General features: G+C 45.5%; 1 protein-coding gene and 1 long non-coding RNA gene across 3 annotated transcripts in view; both read right to left on the bottom strand.

Annotated features, from left to right (window-relative positions):
- The window catches only part of LOC126990953 (uncharacterized), a 25,475-nt gene extending 2,872 nt beyond the window's left edge, over positions 1-22,603 (bottom strand). Inside the window, exons 1-8 of one of the 2 annotated variants that reach the window (XM_050849582.1) lie at positions 22,392-22,603; positions 16,678-16,731; positions 15,747-15,842; positions 13,282-13,421; positions 12,356-12,553; positions 11,751-11,853; positions 7,985-8,085; positions 4,270-4,349 (exon numbers count right to left, since the gene is read on the bottom strand). In XM_050849582.1, the coding sequence (XP_050705539.1) occupies positions 4,270-4,349; positions 7,985-8,085; positions 11,751-11,853; positions 12,356-12,366 (295 nt within the window). In that variant the 5' untranslated portion in view covers positions 12,367-12,553; positions 13,282-13,421; positions 15,747-15,842; positions 16,678-16,731; positions 22,392-22,603. Of the gene's footprint in view, positions 1-4,269; positions 4,350-7,984; positions 8,086-11,750; positions 11,927-12,355; positions 12,554-13,281; positions 13,422-15,746; positions 15,843-16,354; positions 16,487-16,677; positions 16,732-22,391 lie in introns of those variants that run through there. The other variant, XM_050849580.1, reaches the window with a different exon arrangement.
- Positions 8,114-10,280, bottom strand: LOC126990954 (uncharacterized). The gene is made up of 3 exons (XR_007744952.1): positions 8,626-10,280; positions 8,428-8,526; positions 8,114-8,328 (listed from the first exon to the last, which is right to left on the bottom strand). It is a non-coding gene; the product is annotated as an uncharacterized LOC126990954 (long non-coding RNA).

Raw genomic sequence — 22,603 nt, 5'->3', positions numbered from 1 at the left:
ACTGACCCGGGGTAGGAGGAACCCAACCAGGCCTTCGAAGAAAATGAGACTGCAATTGGGCCTGACGATACCAGTACCTTAATAGTCTGTGGTGCAGTCAGCCTAACATTATGGCACTTCAGAGTAAAATTGGGTCCTTTGAAAGCTTCCTTTGCCGACAACATCAGCGCTGCAGTTGATGTGTTGTCAGAAGACGTACATGGCTTTAAAATAAGCGTTGCATGGAGGTTGCTAGAGCCTTTGAGCCTCTGACCCAGACCTTTGTGGCGTGACCGGCGATAGTCTCAATGTCCTTGGTACTGTTTGTTTACCTGTGAGTTTAGGCAAAAGACTTGTTATCATACACTTGGAGTTTTACGTGGCGTCAAACTTTTCACTGCCATCTGACGGTCTTTAACTATTGTCGTCACTGAGGTCCAACCACATGGTTAATAGCCCCAGATATTAATACAGTAAGGTGGCTTCAAGGGAGATGTGATAGGGCCATGGATAAACCTGTGCGCCTAGCCTCTCCCCGGGCAAGAGCCAGCAGGAGCCATGTCTACCTGGTCCCGGTACACGGCCCACAATTCTGCCTTTGCTAACATCCAGGGTAAACTAACTAAGGGAGTTGTCTATACACCCGAAGACTAGGTCAAGGCAATAAAAACTGGTGTTGCAACAATGCTATGTCCACCCATTATAGTTACATGGCCTGCGACTGTGCCTTTGGCTATGCCGAGGGTAATATAACGAACGAGGGAGTCGTCATTACACCCATCGACTACATGGAGGCCACAAAATCTCCAGTTGTAATTAGTTTCCCAGGGATTAGAGCGACGCAGCAGGACTTCCTAGACTACTGTGCCCTTGGATTATTCATCACCAAATGTAAGGCACCGGGCACACCACCTTCAAAGACTGACGCAAGATCCTGCATCGTCTGGGGTCTGGTGAAGGGGCCTGCTCATATTATCAAACATTGTCACACACACACACACACACACATATGTATTGATGAGGCTTTCCTAGGAGTTTTTGGCATTTCCAGGGGTAGTTTTGTGACCCTGGTGGTAGTTTAACCCTTCCTCTGTACCGTGAACCTAAACACACAGATTTGATATGGCTTTCATAGGAGTTTTAGGCATTTCCACGGGTCATATCCCTGAATATTTTGGCTTTCCTTGGGGTAGGATTACACACACACACACACACACACACACACACACACACACAGAGATATATATAGAGAGAGTGGGGGTGGGTGGTGTATCTCTCTCTCTCTCTCTCTCTCTCTCTCTCTCTCTCTCTCTCTCTCTCTCTCTCTCTCTCTCTCTCTCTCTCACAAGAACAGGAAATCATTGATTGGTGCATTGAGAGAGAGAGAGAGAGAGAGAGAGAGAGAGAGAGAGAGAGAGAGAGAGAGAGAGAGAGAGAGAGAGAGAGAGAGAGAGAGAGAGAGAGAGAGAGAGAGAGAGAGAGAGAGAGAGAGAGAGAGAGAGAGAGAGAGATTAGTTCTTGTCAATAACATATACACACACAGCCTAAAAAAAATGTACATGAACCCATTGAAACCACACACACACACACACTTGATTAATGTCTCACTATCACAAGGGAAGGCACCGAGAGACTGGAAGAGGGCTAACATCGTCCCAATACATAAAGGAGGAAGTAAGGAAGACCCGTTGAACTATAGGCCAGTGTCATTAACAAGTGTAGTAGCAAAGATGTGTGAGAAAATTATAAAAAACAGATGGGTGGAGTATTTAGAAGAATACAGTATATTAACAAATAGCCAATTCTGATTCAGAGGATGACGGTCTTATGTAACTAATCTGATCAGCTTCTATTTAAGAGTAATTGATATAGTACAGGAAAGAGACAGTTGGGCAGATTGTGTGTACCTGGACTTAAAGGAGGCGTTTGATAGAGTACCACACCAGCAATTTATATGGAAACTTAATCATGTTGGAGGTCTGGGTGGTTCAATATTGGACTGGATTATGGACTTTTTGACGAAGAGAGAAATGATAACAGTAATCAGGAACAATAAATGAAGCTGGATGGTAGTGACGAGTGGAGTCCCTCAAGGATCGGTGCTGGCTCCGATTATGTTTGTAACTTATATTAATGACATGACAGAAGGGGTGACAAGCTATATGAATATGTTTGCTGATGATGCTAAAATAATGAGGAGGGTGGCTAATGAGGATGACTGTGTAGCCCTGAGCCAAGACCTCAACAGAATAAACGAATGGTCATGCAAATGGGAAATGACAATCAGTACAGAAAAGTGTAGCGTGATGGAGTTTGGTAAGAGCAGCAGACGAATATCGGGGAACTACTGTCTGAGTAATGAAAGAATCATGAAAAAAACTGAAGAAAAAGATCTGGGAGTGATCTTAACAGACAAGTTATCCTTTGGAAAACATATAAACCGGATAACTGGGGAAACATACAATCTTCTTAGAAACATAAAAGCAGCATTTACATATTTAGATGAAGAAATGGTGAAGAAACTAATAACATCGATGATACGTCCAAGACTGGAATATGCAGCATTAGTGTGGTCACCTAGATTGAAGAAAGAAATTATAAAGTTGGAAAAAATACAAAGAGCAGCGACTAAATTACCGGAAACTCTGAGAGAACATACTTATGAAGAAAGACTGGAGAAATTAGGACTAACAACATTAGAGAGCAGAAGAGAGAGAGGGGACCTAATAGCATTGTACAGGATACAAGAGGGATTGGAGAAATTGGACAGGGAAGACCTAGTGGTACGTGACAGAAGTGTGACAAGAGGCAATGGTAAGAAATTGAAGAAGAGCGACTGTAGGAGAGACATCAAGAAATACAGTTTTCCATACAGAAGCATAACAACATGGAACAGACTTGACGAGGAGACTGTGTGTGCAAAAAAGATTAATGAATTTAAAGCCAAACTGGATAATAAGCGTTATAGAGACGGGACAGCACGAGCCTAGTACAGCTCTTTTCCTGTACTTCACAACTAGGTAAATACACACACACACACACACACACACACACACACACACAAGGCTCTTTGTGTCGTCAACTCCCTCCCTCCTGCTACTGACAGTCTCCTGCCTCTGGGCATGGAATAAAAAAAGGGTACAAACATTTATAACCTGGTCTTTGGTATGCATTATTTCTCAGTGAATTTAAGGTATTTTTAACAGTTATAATATGGATGTTTGAAAAGCCTCTCCTAGAACTTGCTGGGACTCTTTTGTGATGGTGGTGATGGTTTTACACAGCCTCGGTGCCAAGAAATGGAGAGTTACACATGAAAATCTGGATAATCTATTCTGTGGCCTTGAAAATAGTTATATAGGAGCTAGAGACGCTTATAAATATGGACCATGAACTGTCTTGTGAGGGTGGTGATAGTTTTACATGACCTCGGTGCCAAGAAATGGAAAACCACCCATCAAAACCCGGTTCATCTACTTTGTGGCATTGGGAAACGGTCATATGGCCTCGGAGGTGTAGTAAACGCAAACGATACTATCAAATTTACATTTAAATGCTTATAAATTGTGTTTTTAACTTGAAATTTAACTTTGAGAGTAAGAGAAGCCAACTCCTTCATTCCAGAAAATGGCAAGCGTGTTTTTAAGAGGAGTGGGCCAGGCAGCCTGTGTGTGCCTTCAACACAGCAACACCTTGGATCTCTTCACATTTCATTCCTCTTTCCATCATAATAAGAGACAATGGCACTATGTAACGTTCCTAAGACCATAATTACTTTTTCTCTGCTTTTTCTGAGTGGTTACGATGTTTGCTAGAATTGAAAGTATATGTATATTTGTTCAGGTGAGCTGTGCTGGTCTGGGAATGAAACGGACTATAATAATTATATAGTGAGAATAATCTTTTGTTTGTGTTGTCCTTTTCTGGTAAGTGTGGAGTGAGTTTTCCTGTGTTTCCTGAGCCAGTGCTTGGTGTGGCCTGCCTGTCCCTTAGGGGAGGTGACCAGACCCACACCACGCCACACCACCTCACACACACACACTACAAACAAAAGGAATGTTCACTGAAACAATACCGGACGAGGGGGACAGACGGAGGAGTGTGGAAAGTAACAGGAAGAAGACGGAGCTGTACATGGAAAAAAAAAAATGTAGCATGTAATGAGACAGGAAGAAGACGGAGGTGTACATGGGAAAAAAGAAGGCAAAGAATTTATCACAAAAGAAACTATTGTAGGAATAAACTGAACACAAGAAGGAACAAGGAAATTAATGATAAATGAACACTCACCAGTCACTCCTGTGTACCACCCTCCTCCCCCTCCTCCTCTTGTTGTTGTTGTTGTTGTTGTTGTTGTTGTTGTTCTCATCCTGCAACAAATCAGGTTAGGAATTAATGGACTGTGTAAACATTGATCCTTGGTGCCATAACGACAGTACATTCTGTTCACGTCAAAACAGCACCATTAAAACCCTGAACCTGAGCCCTGCTGTAACATGGCTAAGTCCTTCCCTGCCATGCTACCCTCACTCTTGTAACATATCCCAGCACACTTATCAACAGCTGGGAGGCCTTGGCTATTTCCTCCTGCCTAGGACTTGAACGCCTTAAGGGCATCATAGTGAGGGCTGAATAATAGGCAGAGAAAATGTCTAATATTTCCCCAAAAAAGTGTACTAGTTCTTTTTTATGCAACAAGATGATGCTATTGATAATGTAATACCTATCAAACTGTATTTTTAGATCCCCAAAAACCAGTAGAATGGGGAGGGAGGGAGGGAGAAAATGACTATAGAGGTGAGGGAAGAGAGAAAGAAAGGGAAAGGGAAAGAAAAGAGGAAACAGAAAGAGGGGAGAGAAAGGGAGCATGAGGGAAAGGAAGGGAGAGAAAGAAGGAAAGGGAGAATGGAAGAACGAGAAGGGAGAGAAAGAAACATTAGGGAATAAATAACAAGAACTGGGAAAGACAGGAAGAAAGAGGGAGGAGGAGGAGGGAGATAAGAGAGAGGGAATGAAGGGCGAGAGAGTAGGGGAAGAAAAAGGGAGAGAAAAGGAAACATGGAAATATGGAAGTGCAGGCATCAGAAAGCCTATTGGCTCATTATAAGGTCGCCCGCTTGTGTGATTTAACCTGCTCGACTGCCACTTGGGGCTTGGGGAGCAGATGAAAGCACCTCGATATTGGGGAGCAGATAACAGCACCTCGATATTGGGGAGCAGATGAAAGCACCTCGATATTGGGGAGCAGATAACAGCACCTCGATATTGGGGAGCAGATGAAAGCACCTCGATATTGAGGAGCAGATGACAGCACCTCAATATTCAGTTTATTCCCGATGCAGCAAAGTGACGGTCGATTTTATATTTGAAGGAGTTGATGGTATTTGCATTTACCACTTCTGAGGGAAGATTGTTCCAGTGGCGGATGACTCGATTTGAAAAGAAACTCCTTCCAATGTCTGTGTTACATCGACTCGACTGAATGGGTAAACCATTATTTCTAGTTCTTGAGTTGGTTTGCAGTTCAAAGAATTTGGAGTAATCGACATTATTGAATTTTTTCAGGTAATTGAAGACTTGAATCATATCCCCTCGTAGGCGTCTTTTCTCCAATGTAAAGAGATTGAGTCGCTTGAGTCGTTCCTCGTATGGTTGAGCCCTTAAGGTTGGAATCATCTTTGTGGCCCGCCGTTGAATCCTTTCCAGTAAAGCAATGTCCTTTCTGTAATTAGGAGACCAGAACTGTACAGCATACTCGAGGTGTGGTCTTACCATGGAATTATACAAGGATAGCATCACGTCTGGCGTTTTACACTCGAAGTTCCTCGCTATGAACCCGAGCATAGTGTTGGCTTTGTTGTAGGCTTTTCCTCCTGCATCGCCTGCAGAGGTTTCCCATTCATGATGTATGTGTGGTTACTATTTCTGGATCCAATATGCATGACTTTGCATTTGTCAACATTAGAAGACATTTGACATTTTTCCGACAATTCTGTAATATGATTGAGGTCTTTCTGAATGATTTCGCAGTCGGTCTTTGTGAGGGCCTCTCCACTCACCTTGGTGTCGTCAGCAAATTTCGATATTGTGGATTTCAGTCCTGATTCTAGGTCATTGATATATATGATAAAGAGGATGGGTCCCAGCACTGACCCTTGAAGCACTCCACTAGTGACTGGAAGCCAATCGGAAGGCTGTCCGTTGAGTAGTACTCGTTGTTTTCTGTCGGTGAGCCAATCTCTTATCCACGCGATCAGATTGGCTCCGATGCCCGCTGAGTGCAGTTTCTTAAGGAGTCACTCGTGCGGTACCTTGTCAAAGGTTTTCTGAAAGTCCAGGTATATAACATCACTGGGAATGTGGGCATCCCAGTTCTTATATATACCTTGGAAGAAGTTTAATAAATTCGTTAGGCAGGAGCGCTTGTTTCTGAAGCCATGCTGGGAAGAGAGGATGGGAAGGGTAGGGTGGGAAGGGATGGGAAGGGGATGGGAAGAAGGATTGGAAAGGGGTGGAAAGGAGGGGTGGAAGAAGAGGGATGGGGGGAAGGGGAGGGAGGGATGATGGAAGGAGAGGGGAGGGGAGGGAGGGGAAGAGAGGATGGAGAGAGAGGAAAAGGGAGAAGGGGAAGGGGAAGGGGGGGAAGGGATGGGAGGGAAGGAAAGAAAGGAAGGGGAGAAGAAGAAAGAAAGTGAAGGGAAGGGATGGGAAGGTTTTTGAAGGGAAGAGAGGGTTAGGGAAGGGAAATGAAGGGATGGGATGGGAAGGGATGGGAAGGGATGGGAAGGGAAGGAAAGGGAAGGAAAGGGATGGGAAGGGGAGGAATCAGAAGAGAAAGGATGGGATGGGAAGGGAAGGGATGGGAAGGGAAGGGAAGGGAAGGGAAGGGAAGGGATGGGAAGGGAAAGGATGGGATGGGAAGGGATGGGAAGGGAAGGGATGGGAAGGGAAAGGATGGGAAGGGAAAGGATGGGAAGGGAAAGGGAGAGAAAGGAAGGAAAGGGATGGGAAGGGAAGGGAAGTGAAGGGAAATGAAGGGATGGGATGGGAAGGGATGGGAAGGGAAGGAAAGGTATGGGATGGGAAGGGAAGGAATGGGAAGAGAAAGGATGGGATGGGAAGGGATGGGAAGGGAAGGGATGGGAAGGGAAGGGATGGGAAGGGAAGGGATGGGAAGGGAAGGGAAGGGATGGGAATGGATGGGAAGGGAAAGGATGGGAAGGGAAGGGATGGGAAGGAAAAGGATGGGATGGGATGGGAAGGGATGGGTAGGGAAGGGAAGGGAAAGGATGGGAAGGGAGGGAGGGGAGGGAAGGAAGGGAGGGAAGGAAGGATGGGGAAGGAAGGATGGGAAGGGAAGGAAGGGAAGGAAAGGAAGGAAAGGGAAGGGAAGGAGGAAGGAAGGAGGGAAAGGAAGGAAGGGAAGGGATGGGAAGGAAGGGATGGGAAGGAAGGGAAGGGATGGGAAGGAAGGAAGGAAGGGAAGGGATGGGAAGGGATGGGAAGGGAAAGGATGGAAGGAAAAGGATGGGAAGGAAAGGATGGGAAGGAAAGGATGGAGGGGAAGGGAAGGGAAGGGAAGGGAAGGGATGGGAAGGGAAGGGAAGGGAAGGGAGGGGAAGGAAAGGATGGGAAGGGAAGGGAAGGAATGAGAAAGGAAAGAATGGGAAGGGAAGGGATGGGAAAGAATGGGAAGGAAGGGGAGGGAAAGGAAGGAAGGGAAGGGAAAGGAAGGGAGGGAAAGGAAGGGAAGGAAGGGAAGGGAAGGGATGGGAAGGGAAGGGATGGGAAGGAAAGGATGGGGAGGAAAGGAAGGAAGGGAAGGATGGGAAGGGAAATGATGGGGAAGGGGAGTTAAAGGAAGGAAGGGGAGGGAAGGAAGGAAGGAAAGGAAGGAAGGGAATTATGCATTATTTCAATAGCTAATTGTTACACATCTTCACTATTTCTCTCTCTCTCTCTCTCTCTCTCTCTCTCTCTCTCTCTCTCTCCAGGTGTGACCTACCCGTCAGTCTCCTGCCTGAAGGGTGAGGCTGTGTGTCCCAGGATGAGCAGGCTGTCTTGCAGGGTGTGGTCGCTGGGCTCTCCGGGGCAGCTGGACGGCTCCTATGGAAAGGGAGGCTTGGGAGTGATTTTGCCTCAGAAAAAATAAAGAATTTGGGTGTTCATAACCCCTTGACTGTTGACTTCCTACAAGAATACATCACAAAGCTGCAGGAGTGAAACAAAAAGTGGCTGCTACAATTCACAGAAGAAAAATGTAAAGTCCTGCACCTTGGGAGGGGATATCCAGCACACCAATACCACATGGGAAACACTCCACTATCCACCACAGAGGCAGAGAAAGACCTGGGAGTGTATGTTACCAGGCTACCAGTGAAGGGATATCCTGCACACCAATACCACATGGGAGACACTCCACTATCCACCACAGAGGCAGAGAAAGACCTGGGAGTGTATGTTACCAGGCTACCAGTGAAGGGATATCCAGCACACCAATACCACATGGGAAACACTCCACTATCCACCACAGAGGCAGAGAAAGACCTGGGAGTGTATGTTACCAGGCTACCAGTGAAGGGATATCCTGCACACCAATACCACATGGGAGACACTCCACTATCCATCACAGAGGCAGAGAAAGACCTGGGAGTGTATGTTACCAGGCTACCAGTGAAGGGATATCCAGCACACCAATACCACATGGGAAACACTCCACTATCCACCACAGAGGCAGAGAAAGACCTGGGAGTATATGTTACCAGGCTACCAGTGAAGGGATATCCAGCACACCAATACCACATGGGAAACACTCCACTATCCACCACAGAGGCAGAGAAAGACCTGGGAGTGTATGTTACCAGGCTACCAGTGAAGGGATATCCAGCACACCAATACCACATGGGAAACACTCCACTATCCACCACAGAGCCAGAGAAAGACCTGGGAGTATATGTTACCAGGCTACCAGTGAAGGGATATCCAGCACACCAATACCACATGGGAAACACTCCACTATCCACCACAGAGGCAGAGAAAGACCTGGTAGTACAGGTTACCAGGCTACCAGTGAAGGAAAAATCCGTGCCAATCGCAGCGGACAGGTTAGGTATCTAATCTAACGTGTCATAACCTAAACTAAACTAATGCAGGTAATTCTTTACAAGAGGTCCGCCTCCCCCTCCCTAAAATGGGGAAAATTCCCTACTCCCGAAAGTTTACGGAAACTTCCCGTCCTGTTATCGCCGTTTGGCGATGTGAGGAAATAGAGGAAAATGAGAGAGGGTGAGAAGTGGAGAGAGATGAGGAGAGAGGTGGAAGAGTGGAGAGGAAGGAATAAGGGAGAGGTTTACTATCGCAAAGGCCATTTATCGTCGGGAATGTTATGACAGTACGGTCAGAGAGGTCACCAAGTCCATCAGGCCGGCCTACAGTTGTCTGAAGGCGTCCTTGTTCAGAGCCATGAGTGTGTCCCACACAGGAGGGAGGTGAGTACGAAGGCAAAGGGCAGACGGTTAAGGAGGTTGGTGCAGGGAAAACGTCGAGGCAGACGAACGACCGAGAGCCCGAGGTGTTTATAGACCCTGACGGTGTAAGGTCCGTTGAAGTTGTGTTCTTACGTGTTATAGTGCTCCACATGTTGTACTTGCATGTATGTCAAGCAGTCGGACACCTGGCGGTGTATTATAATGTGTTATACTGATCCGTGTATTGTCTTTTGTACTCGACTGGACAGTAATCAGTTATCACTGATGTATAAACGCAGTGATGAAAATAGATGATTCTCGGAGTGTGATGGTTACATGTACTTCATACTGACAGGTTTGATCCATAAAACTAGAAACCACATCAGACAGGCGGGACTTTCCTTAACAATCAACTGACTGCAGTTACACGTCCCGCGCTGCATATTTCTGACAGCTTACACCGTGTGTCCAATATATTTAAACTACTCCAACCTAACTTTACATAGCCTTCTAATGGGGTGGGGGGGCTTCACCCCTCTCGACCACCCCCCCTGCTATGAAGACAGTGAAATTGCGTGGTTTCTGTACGTGGCAAAAAATCCCTTGGATATATTTAACCCTTAAACACATAACCTATTAAATTATACACTAACACATGCGGGGGTCCTTGCGGACCCCAACTTTTAAAAAATGAAAAAAATACTTCAAATTGCATTTTATTCAAACTAAAAGCGGCATGGGCAATGGCAAACTTAATCCTGTTTCTGGAGAAACAAATATATGTAAAGATTGATAAGTAAGTATTAGATTGGATAGCCCCAAAAATTTCCAAAACTCATGAAAAATAATACACCTGTTCACAATACATTTTGTATCAGGCCCTCCCATGCAAGTACTCCCATGTAGCGTGTCCCAAGTACAGCCTGGGAGTGTGGGATGCAGCTGATGTACCCCTAACATTCTGGCACCACTGCTAGTTCTGAGGCAAGCTGTCAAAAAAGTTGATACTTTATTAGTGAAAAAAAAAAGTCTTTGGATTATTTTTGTACAAATGTACATTAGTACAGTTGCAATTCATAGAAAATTATTACTTACATTTGAGGAATTTGCAAAGCCTCCTTATACAAGTAAAGCACACACTGCGGCTTTTCCTAACATCTTTCCGCGGACACTTCCTGCACCGTACTATGCAGGAGCTGATATTGAACAACACCGCCTGCTCCACTGCTCCATTAGGACGCTGAACATCAATGGGGATGTTGCAGACGGTGGATATGAAGGATTGCAAGGGGAACTGAGGTGAACCAGTTGTCCACAGTTACGTTCCTGTTGGTGTTATGATACGGTCTACGGAGTCAGCTCCTTCGTCAGGCAGTGTCCCAGGCCCAGGTTTCCTTGAGCTGGTGGATCTCCCTTCCCCAAGTACGGTTTTGGCCCCAATAGGTACTCCCTTGTGTTGTCAGCTATAAGGACAAGTTTCAGTCCATACTTGGCAGGCTTATTGGGAATGTACATTTTGAACAGTCAGCACCCGTCATATATATCTATATATATATATATATATATCTATATATATATATATATATATATATATATATATATATATTTTTGGGACTCGCGTAATACAACATTGTATTACGTATACACATACATGGGGTCGAAACGGGCAGCAATCGCTTCTACACTGGACACGGAAAGAGCGAGAGCTGCATGCACACAACATCGACAACATCAAAGAGAACAGAAAAGCTATCAGGCATCACAGCTGTCTGGCGCCAATGAGGCGGCTGTGTTACCATTGAGAAAATATAGTGGGGTCCGATCCGACCCCCGGATGTGTTTAAGGGTTAAACACTGCAAGAAAGTGAACACTGTGCAGTGGCTACTTGAAAACTGAGCAAACACAAAATCTTTCTCACTTTTGAATATAAAAATTTCACTCCTGGCAGCCTCTGTGGTGTTGGGCTCCAAAACATATTATTGCAAGAAAAGGCATCGTCCATGTTGCAGCTTGCTCCTGTAAAAAAAAAAAAAAAAAAAAAAAAAAAAAAAAAAAAGCTTATAAGAATAGTGCCATCACTCTCTTAATTAGTCTTTATCCCAATTCCTGATTCAAGCAGTGAAAGGAAACATATAAATCCTTAAATATATATTGAACAATAAGCAAAAATATACAACTTTACAAAACAAATAAGCAGAGTTTTTACAGTAAACTGGTTTATGAAGAATTCAGCCAAGAAAAACTAGACAGCAGCTGACAAGAGCATGGAAGGAGGAAGACCAAGCTTCTGTTTACCTCCTCACCTGGACCTTCCAAGCATTGAGAAAGCTGAGCAGCATGACTGTGCCCATCGCACTGTCTCCCTCCTCCACAAGCTTGATCAGCAGCACAGTGGTCGGCAGGTCACTGGGGAACACAACACTGCTACTACAATGGGTCGCCTTGTGCATGCCCAGTCTCTGGCATGATGAGGTCAGTGCTGAGTCAGAGGGCAGGAGAATAGCAGAGTAGGTTATTCAGTAATAATATATCCAAAATAATGATTTTTTTCCCAAAAATTTACTATTGTGTATGTACACAGCACCTCAAGTAAGCTTACACACACATGTTAGACCTTCAGTACACTCTTGTGCATCTAACAGTGACCCAACACTGCAGGAGCATATAATTTTGGTGACTTTTGTTGTTAAGGATATTCTGAAACCAATCAGAGAAAACTAATTCAAAATATCTGTACAGGAAAAGGAAAACCTGTCATATGGAAAGGCTCATATCTGAAGGAAGCAATGGCTGGGTCAGGTATTCTTCCACTTGTTGGCCTTCACCAGTCAAGGTGTGAAGCATGTCTTACACACCACACTTTTCATCCCCTCCATCACCAGCTAACATGAGCCCTACTACTACGTACCAAATTTCCATGAAGAGTTTGACAAAGCCGGCACCCGAGAGGAAGGGCTGAGAGACGCTTCTTCATCTTGCTGTCCTTCATCTTCCACCTTTGATTAGATAGTTAGTGTAGCTTGTCACAAACAGCCTCGTAAGATCCATCAGGTCTGCTGTTGTTTGTTCTTCCTTTGTGTTCTCCAGCTCCAAGGCCCCAAGTGAGCTGTGAGTGGAGGAAACAGACATCATGCTTCTTACTACTTCACCAGACACTCAAACTTTGCATATTGAATTGCTCCAGATGCCCTGCCCCCTCCCTCACCAAGGCCTACCCTCCTTTCATCTAAGCAATCAGCTCCCTTAGCTATGGACAGGGGCTTCAGCCTAGTGTATGGTGTCTATAGCTGCTGTACGTCTTCCTTCATCAGCTTTAAACTTGCAGAATATTCTTAAAGCAATGCAGAGATGCTTTGAAGGGAGGTAGATGCATCACGCCTCTTGTTACCCCACCAAGCTGTCCCGTCAGGCACTAAACATCCCATTTTGCTGTCCTGGTACTTATTGACACTCAGAAAGACATGGAAATGGCACTAAGGAAACAGGTACGAAAGGCTAGTTTGGCTGTGACCCGACCAACTCAAACGCAACTTTCCATTCAAAATCACCCGTGCTGTTCATGGTACTACTGATCAGCACCTTCATCAGTAAACCCTGGACCGGCCTTCTTACTATTGTTTCTCTTATAGCTTACACCCTCTCAGGATGGAAGCATCAACATGTCTGGAGCTTTAATATGTAACGATTCTTTGGCAACTCCTCCTGTCTGTTCGGGAGCATGTTGTGACAATTCAACTTTATCTTCATCTTCCTTTTTGATGATTTGGCACTTGGTTGTTCTCTTTCCTTACAAATAGGAAGAAAATTAATTATGCTTCTACACTGGACACTCACACTAGCACGTCCTCCTCTGTTGTGTGGGAGGTGAGGTAGCGCAGCTGTGGCCAGGGATTTGGTTGTTGTCCCATCGCTCATAGGCATTGCAGGACCACCACCTCCTGGACCAGCTCAGTCAGGAGGTTATGTCGCTCACTCTGGAGAGAAGAGTAAAAAGCAGCTTCATTTGAAAGGGTTAAACATGGTGAGTGAAGCTTTCCAGTGAACAAAATGGCTTGAGAAAGGTAATGTTCATACAGTAGAGAAGTTCTTGTACTAGTAAAAATGGTTGCAACATTACAACAATGGATACAAAAATAATATAAATGGATGCATTCATTCATCAATACACAGACAGATGGATACATGAAGAACATAATTAAATATAGAACCATAGATAGATATTGATAGACAGAGATGGACTGAAAAATACCCGGGTTGGCATAACACCCCCCTCCCCCTCCCCCCCATAAAAAAAAGGAAATCTGTTAAAATTTCCCTAAAAGAACATGTTTTCTTTTAATTTATGTATATGTTGGTGGCCTCCCGAGTCTATGTTCTGGTTGATGTGTTGATATAAACAAGCTTGGGAATGATCCTTCCTTTTAAGCCCAACCCACCGCCTTATGTTGGGTTTTACTGACTTTTTGTATTTTTGTTTTTATCATTTTTATTCTTCATATTCAAAAATAAATCAGTCATGATTGGTAATAATAGTCATGTTTAGAGAAGCAAAAGGTCATTTTCTGTAGAGTATAAATTAACACAGACCAACCTGCACCTTGGATCAAGTGTCTGCTCTTCACTTTATAATAATCTGGGCATCAAAACAAGTCCAGCCGTACATCAGATTCCGTCCCCTGGTCAGTTTCCGCCGCCTGGACATATCAGTATGTTGTTGTCTCATGCAGCCACGCTTTGACCTTACATTTGCTCGTGAGAAACATTATGTTCATAGGGAATCAAGTTCACACATTGTGCACCTTTATGTTACGTGCAGAAATTTTATGAGGGAGCTGTTGTTCTGTAATGGCATTTTGGCTGTACTCAGCTGATTGACTATCTAGGCTGGCTCTCTCCTCACCTGTGTGGGCTAACAGGTGAACCCAACATAGCTGAGACTTGTAGTGTGGAGATAATTGGGTAGACTCACTCCACCCTTGCTCGCCTCATGTGCTAGCAGACCAGCAGCTGCTGGATCAATGCTTGTATAGCAGACTGTAGGTCTATAAACTATAGGTAGAGTATCATGAGTAGTGCTTACAGCTTGAGTGCCACAGGCAATGGAGGGGAATGATTGGGAGGGCTGGCCCAACCAACCCCCATCCTCCCTCTGCCAGCACATGAGGGCAGTGGTGGGCTGTAGGGGTGCAGGAGCAATGAGTAAACAAGTCACTCCATGGCAGGATATTTAAAATGTCACCTCATTGCTTAATGACATATTACTAATATTATTGACCTGGTCGTCGTAGGTGTGAGGTAGGTTGCATACCTCCAAACTTGAGGACTGCCTGTAATGGCCGCAGAGAACACAGCAAACACTGCATTGCTGCTGCTGACACTGTTCACAGGTATCAACTGCTGCTTGTGATTATCATTCAAGTTTCTTCATTATTAAATTCTTATAGAAAACATTCATTGGAAATACTTCACAGTAGTACAGTGTGCTTAAGCACCTGGAGCTGAAAAAAAATTGCAGACACTTGGTGTCACTGTCCATGGTTGACATGTATTGGAAGTTTTAAAATAGCTTGTTTTAGTTAATTTTTCTTATATGTGGTGCTCGGGTGTGTGGCACTGCCAGACCCAGGGTGCCAGACAAGTATATTCCTGCCCGGACTTTTGGCCTTCCCACCATTACTCCGGGAAATGGAGAGTCCAGTCCAACACTTTGTAATGGATTCTTTCAACTCATTTACATTTTAACATAATGAAAATGAAAAAAAACAAAAAACAATAAAACTCAATAACCCCCCAAGAGAGTGTTTTTTATATTCCAGGTTTTTTTTCCTGCAAAGACAGATATAGATAGATATATTGATGATAACTGAATGTATTTATTAGAGATATGACAGACTAGCAAAAGATAGATATATTGATAACTGAATGTATTTATTAGAAATATGACAGACTAGCAGAAGATAAATATATTGATAACTGAATGTATTTATTAGAGATATGACAGACTAGCAGAAGATAAATATATTGATAACTGAATGTATTTATTAGAGATATGACAGACTAGCAGAAGATAAATATATTGATAACTGAATGTATTTATTAGAGATATGACAGACTGGCAAAAGACAGATATATTGATAACTGAATGTATTTAGAGATATGACAGACAGATATATTGATAACTGAATGTATTTAGAGATATGACAGACAGATATATTAATAACTGAATGTATTTAGAGATATGACAGACTGGCAAAGGCATACACAGCTAGAGTCACACATGTAAAGGCCAAGCCACTCACTTCTATGAGAGGGTCTGCATGACAGCAAGGCACTGGGCAGGCAAGACATGGCACTGGTCTTTGCTGCTGTGGTCAGAGGGGCTGGGTGGTGCCCACCTGTTGGGCACAAAACACAGTTACATGCTTCCATTATCTTTAATCTAACATAACAATCTCTCTTGTTGGTGTCATATCTCCATCATATCATATTTGCCACTCTTGTTTTGTACTGCTGGGGACAGAATGACATGCAAATATAGGTACATGAGCAAGGCCAAAGGCATGGGAACAGATCCTTGGAGACAAAAATAACATCTCATGATCTAGGGAAAGATCACCCATTGAAACATTCATACTCATTCTTCATTCAAGTCTGAGAATTTTACAAGCTTTCCCTCAATTGAAAACTTATATCAGAGTATTTGCGTTACATTTGATACAAGCTTTACCGTTAAATTACACTGTCCTTCAATCTTTTCTCCATTAAAAACTAGAGTATCGAACATCTTGCTAACAATCATCTCCAGTGACTTGATTATGCACCTTGCATTTCATGACAATCAAATTAATCACAATTTTTACACCACAAAGTCACCAGTGAAGGATCAACCCTCATGGAACTCAGTCACCTGAGACAAGACTGGAAGCAGCTTCTCAAGTTCCTGATTTATGGAGTATGAGACACAAGCAAACAAGGGACAAGCCTCATTCTTCAGTGCAGTGTCACTGAGCTGAGCAAGACTTGCCTTACATCCAAGGACAACTAAAACATTAGACCAATAATGGGTTTAAAGCATGATATTAACAAGTCATGTGTGAAGACAGGGCAAAGGTGTGAGTTCACCACAGGAGGTACATGGAATGTCTCAGGCTAAGTGTTTGCTTGCATGTATGTGTGTGTGTGTGTGTGTGTGTGTGTGTGTGTGTGTGTGTGCTTCAGATACTGCCTCACCTTCTCACAGGTAATTACCAGGTCCACCGTCAGCTGCCCGGCACTCACTGTTGGCTGCAAAATGCAAGAAGAGGAGCAAGTTCAGTGAATTCAATGAAGAACACAACAAATGATTGGTAAATTGGTTGCTTCAAGTTGATGGATAAAAAACTTGATCGTTGCTAATTTACTGAAAGATCAGCTACGTTAGCATTCAACAGACGAAAGTCACTACCATTCCATTTATGGAGAAAGTACTGAACATTATATGAGATGGAATATTAAAGACACCCACGAAGAACAAATTAAAGGTAACAACACTGGGGGGGAAAGTGTTTGTGGATACAATGCACTAGTCTAATGTTATTCTAGATGAGGAAGGAGCACTGGCTTAGCTGGACTTTGATAGTACTAGCTTATTTCACTACTACTGGAATTGATATCAAGGGTACAAAATGAGGCTACCAATTTCTGATAAACAATATCATTCTAAACCAAGAACAATATAGATTCCTTGTCAACAAATTGTATTCTTAACCCGGTGGTGGTGGTAGCAGCGGGGATCATGTTTCTTAATGGTCCCTCAGAGCGAGAAAAATGAGAAAAAAACATCACTCACACAAATCATTTCATAATATATATCAAAGCATTTGAGATCAGTTTATGTATCATCAATTTTGGGGGGTTTATATCTTGGCACAAATTTGGCCCGTCACTGCTACACGGTAAAGCCACAAATTTGGCCAGTCGCTGCTACACGGTAAAGCCACAAATTTGGTCCGTCGCTACTACACGGTAAAGCCACAAATTTAGCCCGTCGCTGCTACACGGTAAAGCCACAAATTTGGTCCGTCGCTGCTACACGGTAAAGCCACAAATTTAGCCTGTCACTGCTACACGGTAAAGCCACAAATTTGGTCCGTCGCTGCTACACGGTAAAGCCACAAATTTAGCCTGTCGCTGCTACACGGTAAAGCCACAAATTTAGCCCGTCACTGCTACATGGTAAAGCCACAAATTTGGCCGGTCACTGCTACACGGTAAAGCCACAAATTTAGCCCGTCACTGCTACATGGTAAAGCCACAAATTTGGCCGGTCACTGCTACACGGTAAAGCCACAAATTTAGCCCGTCACTGCTACATGGTAAGGCCACAAATTTGGGCGGTCACTGCTACACGGTAAAGACACAAATTTGGCCCATCACTGTTACCGGGTTAATGCATGTAAGCTTAAAGACAAAAACTGAGACCCACTTAATTGGCCACATAGGAATTACTATACTGTATATGGTAAAGTTTTGTAAACACAGGAGCAAATTTAAAATGGCATACTATTGAGAACACATATAACACTGGGTCAAGGCACTGACTCGCCAAGATCAAGCTGTACTTGGTAAAAACACTGCTAAGGACACTGAGGGAAATTGCGTGTTTCTGTGCGTGGCAAAAAATCCCTCAAATATATTTAAACTATTCCAACCTAACTTTACATAACCTTATAATGGGGGGCTTCACCCCTCTCGACCCCCCCCCCCCCTCTTCTTTGGACACTGAGTGAAATTGCGTGGTTTTCGTACATAGCAAAATATCCCTCAAATATATTCAAACTACTCCAACCTAACCTTACATAACCTTTTAATTGGGGGCTTCACCCCTCTCGACCACCCTTTGCTATAAAGACTGAGTGAAATTGCGCAGTTTCCGTTTGATACGTAAGTAGATTAAGAATAGAGTAAGAAGTATTTATAAGTTATACATTACTGTTAAGTTTCCTTTGTAGGCGCCCCAAAAAGTAACTCTATAATAACAGGGAATCCAAATCCCTTATAGGAGATTTAATACCTTTATAGTTTTGTATGTTTCTGCAATAGGATTGTATTGTAAGTTTGAGCTACATGTATGTAGCTTGGAGAGGATTCCTCTCAGACGAGGGCGCTGAGACTCAAGGAGCAATGTAGAGTTGTCAATAAATATTAAGTGCCTCCACGCGTATCCTCCAGACTGACACCACGGACACGTCCACGAGGATGGGATATAACCAGTTACTACAAGCTACACCTATTACAGGTGTGCGCTGGTGCTGTGACCAGTAACCAAATGCTGCTAGGCCACAAACACAACACCGTACGTGGCAAAAAATCCCTTGAATATATTTAACCCGGTAGCAGCAGGGATCATGTTTCTTAATGGTCCCTCCAAGCGAGAAAAATGAGAAAAAATCACCCCTCATACAAACCATTTCATAATACGTATATATCAAAGCATTTGTGATCAGTTTATGTATCATCTATTTTTGGGGTTTATATCATGGCACAAATTTGGCCCGTCGCTGCTACACGGTAAAGCCACAAATTTGGCCCGTCGCTGCTACCAGGTTATACTACCCAACCTAACCTTACATAACCTTCTAACGGGGGGCTTCACCCCTCTCGGCCGCCTCTCTGCAATAAAGACTGAGTGAAAGTGCGAGGTTTCCATACGTGGCAAAAAATTCCTCAAATATAATTATCTAGACTACTTCACCCTAACTTTACCTAACCTTATAATGGGGGGGCTTCACCCCTCTCCACCCCCCCTTTTCTATGGACACTGAGTGAAATTGCAATGTGTCCATATGTGGCAAAGAATCCCTCAAATATATTTAAACTACTCAAACCTAACTTTATGTAACCTTGTAATGGGGCCCGCAGGGGTCTGGGGTAAATTACCCCAAAGTGGGGTAATTTGGTCTTTTTTGTGGGGTACTCAGCAGACAAAGGTGGCCAAAAAAAAAAAAATCAATGTATAATTCTAGCCATTGCATAAGGCTTTAGACGAGGGCCGCTGAATCCGTCCTTTTAGTCAACAGTTCCCTGCATAATATACCACATACAAATATATCAACACATTTTTTTTAAGTATGGGCCACAAAGCAGTTGTGCAAGCCTAAGCAAAATGGGGTAAAGGAGGTGTGGAGAGCATGCAGGGTAATGAGACAACAATGGTTGGGGGCTTCACTCCCTCTTCTATGGAGACTGAGTGATATTGCGTGGTTTCCATACGTGGCAAACAATGGCTGAATGTAAGGAATTTTCCTACATCTAGGTAAATGTAAAGAATTTCCCTACATCTAGGTAAATGTAAAGAATTTCCCTACATCTAGGTAAATGTAAAGAATTTCCCTACATCTAGGTAAATGTAAAGAATTTCCCTCCATCTAGGTAAATGTAAGGAATTTCCCTCCATCTAGGTAAATGTAAAGAATTTCCCTACATCTAGGTAAATGTAAAGAATTTCCCTACATCTAGGGTATTTTTCAACCCACATAACTGAAAAACTGTGTTTAAAATGCATTTCCTGTTTGCCGCTGTATTCCCCGCACTCCCAAAGGCCGTGAGAGGAAGGAAAGAGAGAGAGAGAGAGAGAGAGAGAGAGAGAGAGAGAGAGAGAGAGAGAGAGAGAGAGAGAGAGAGAGGAAGGAATGTATGGTATAAGTAAGTGAAGCGAGAGAGAGAGGGGGCCCACCCTGCCACACACCCATGGTTGGAATTCACCCCCCATGCCCACCCCGCCACACACCCATGGTTGGAATTCACCCCCCATGCCCACCCTGCCACACACCCATGGTTGGAATTCACTCCCCATGCCCACCCCGCCACACACCCATGGTTGGAATTAACCCCCCATGCCCACCCTGCCACACACCCATGGTTGGAATTCACCCCCCATGCCCACCCTGCCACACACCCATGGTTGGAATTCACCCCCCATGCCCACCCTGCCACACACCCATGGTTGGAATTCACACCCCATGCCCACCCCACCACACACCCATGGTTGGAATTCACCCCCCATGCCCACCCTGCCACACACCCATGGTTGGAATTCACCCCCCATGCCCACCCTGCCACACACCCATGGTTGGAATTCACCCCCCCGGCCCACCCCGCCACACACCCATGGTTGGAATTCACTCCCCATGCCCACCCCGCCACACACCCATGGTTGGAATTCACTCCCCATGCCCACCCCACCACACACCCATGGTTGGAATTCACCCCCCATGCCCACCCGGCCACACACCCATGGTTGGAATTCACTCCATGTCCACCTGCCACACACCCATGGTTGGAATTCACCCCCCATGTCCACCCTGCCACACACCCATGGTTGGAATTCACCCCCATGCCCACTCCTGCCACACACCCATGGTTGGAATTCACCCCATGCCCACCCGCCACACACCCATGGTTGAATTCACCCCCATGCCCACCCCTGCCACACGCCCATGGTTGGAATTCACCCCATGCCCACCCTGCCACACGCCCATGGTTGGAATTCACCCCCCATGCCCACCCCGCCACACCCCCATGGTTGGAATTCACCCCCCATGCCCACCCCGCCACACGCCCATGGTTGGAATTCACCCCCCATGCCCACCCAGCCACACACCCATGGTTGGAATTCACCCCCCATGCGCACCCCCCCCCACACCCCTGGTTGGAAGTCACCCCCATGCCCACCCCTGCCACACGCCCATGGTTGGAATTCACCCCATGCCCACCCCTGCCACACGCCCATGGTTGAATTCACCCCATGCCCACTCTGCCACACGCCCATGGTTGGAATTCACCCCCATGCCCACCCCTGCCACACGCCCATGGCTGGAATTCACCCCATGCCCACCCCTGCCACACGCCCATGGTTGGAATTCACCCCCATGCCCACCCCTGCCACACACCCATGGTAGGAATTCACCCCATGCCCACCCTGCCACACGCCCATGGTTGGAATTCACCCCCCATGCCCACCCCGCCACACGCCCATGGTTGGAATTCACCCCCCATGCCCACCCTGCCACACACCCATGGTTGGAATTCACCCTCCATGCCCACCCCTGCCACACACCCATGGTTGAATTCACCCCATGCCCACCCTGCCACACACTCATGGTTGGAATTCACCCCATGCCCACCCTGCCACACACCCATGGTTGGAATTCACCCCCATGCCCACCCTGCCACACACCCATGGTTGGAATTCACCCCCATGCCCACCCCTGCCACACACCCATGGTTGGAATTCACCCCCATGCCCACCCTGCCACACACACCCATGGTTGGAATTCACCCCCATGCCCACCCTGCCACACACCCATGGTTGGAATTCACCCCCAATGCCCACCCCGACACACGCCCATGGTTGGAATTCACCCCCCATGCCCACCCTGCCACACACCCATGGTTGGAATTCACTCCCCATGCCCACCCTGCCACACACCCATGGTTGGAATTCACCCCCCATGCTCACCCTGCCACACGCCCATGGTTGGAATTCACCCCCCATGCTCACCCTGCCACACGCCCATGGTTGGAATTCACCCCCCATGCTCACCCTGCCACACACTCATGGTTGGAATTCGACCCCATGCCCACCCTGCCCCACACCCATGGTTGGAATTCACGCCCCATGCTCAGCCTGCCACCCACTCAGGGTTGGAATTCACCCCCTTGCCCACCCCGCCCACTCTGCCAGACGCCCATGATTGGAATTCACCCCCCATGCCCACCTCGCCCACCCTGCCACACGCCCATGGTTGGAGTTCACCCCCCACGCCCACAGCCTTCCCCCCACAAATAAAACATCCCTAACAGACAAAAAAAAAAAAACGCCTTAAAACACGGCCGCCAGGATTAGAAGGGGGATGTCAGCCACACAGGCCTATAAAACGGCCTATATCTCCGCCCAGGCTTACCCCCGTGGCACTCCAGACGGAAAGCAGAACGGTGAAGAGTGCCAAGTGCCAGGCAGACAGTAACAGCCTCCTTCACCTGAATAAACCGAGGAAATCACTTTATAAATCTCCGCTTCGTTTTGAACCGTCTGCCAGACCGCCATCTTGAAGGACTACTGTTTTAATGGTACCGATAACAGATTATTGGTACTTGTTTTGGTATCGGACCTGCT

The sequence above is a fragment of the Eriocheir sinensis genome, unplaced genomic scaffold (assembly GCF_024679095.1).
Source record: "Eriocheir sinensis breed Jianghai 21 unplaced genomic scaffold, ASM2467909v1 Scaffold229, whole genome shotgun sequence".
NCBI lineage: Eukaryota > Metazoa > Arthropoda > Malacostraca > Decapoda > Varunidae > Eriocheir > Eriocheir sinensis.
The sequence above is the reverse complement of the archived record's forward strand: the minus strand, read 5'-3'. Positions and strand labels throughout refer to the sequence as shown.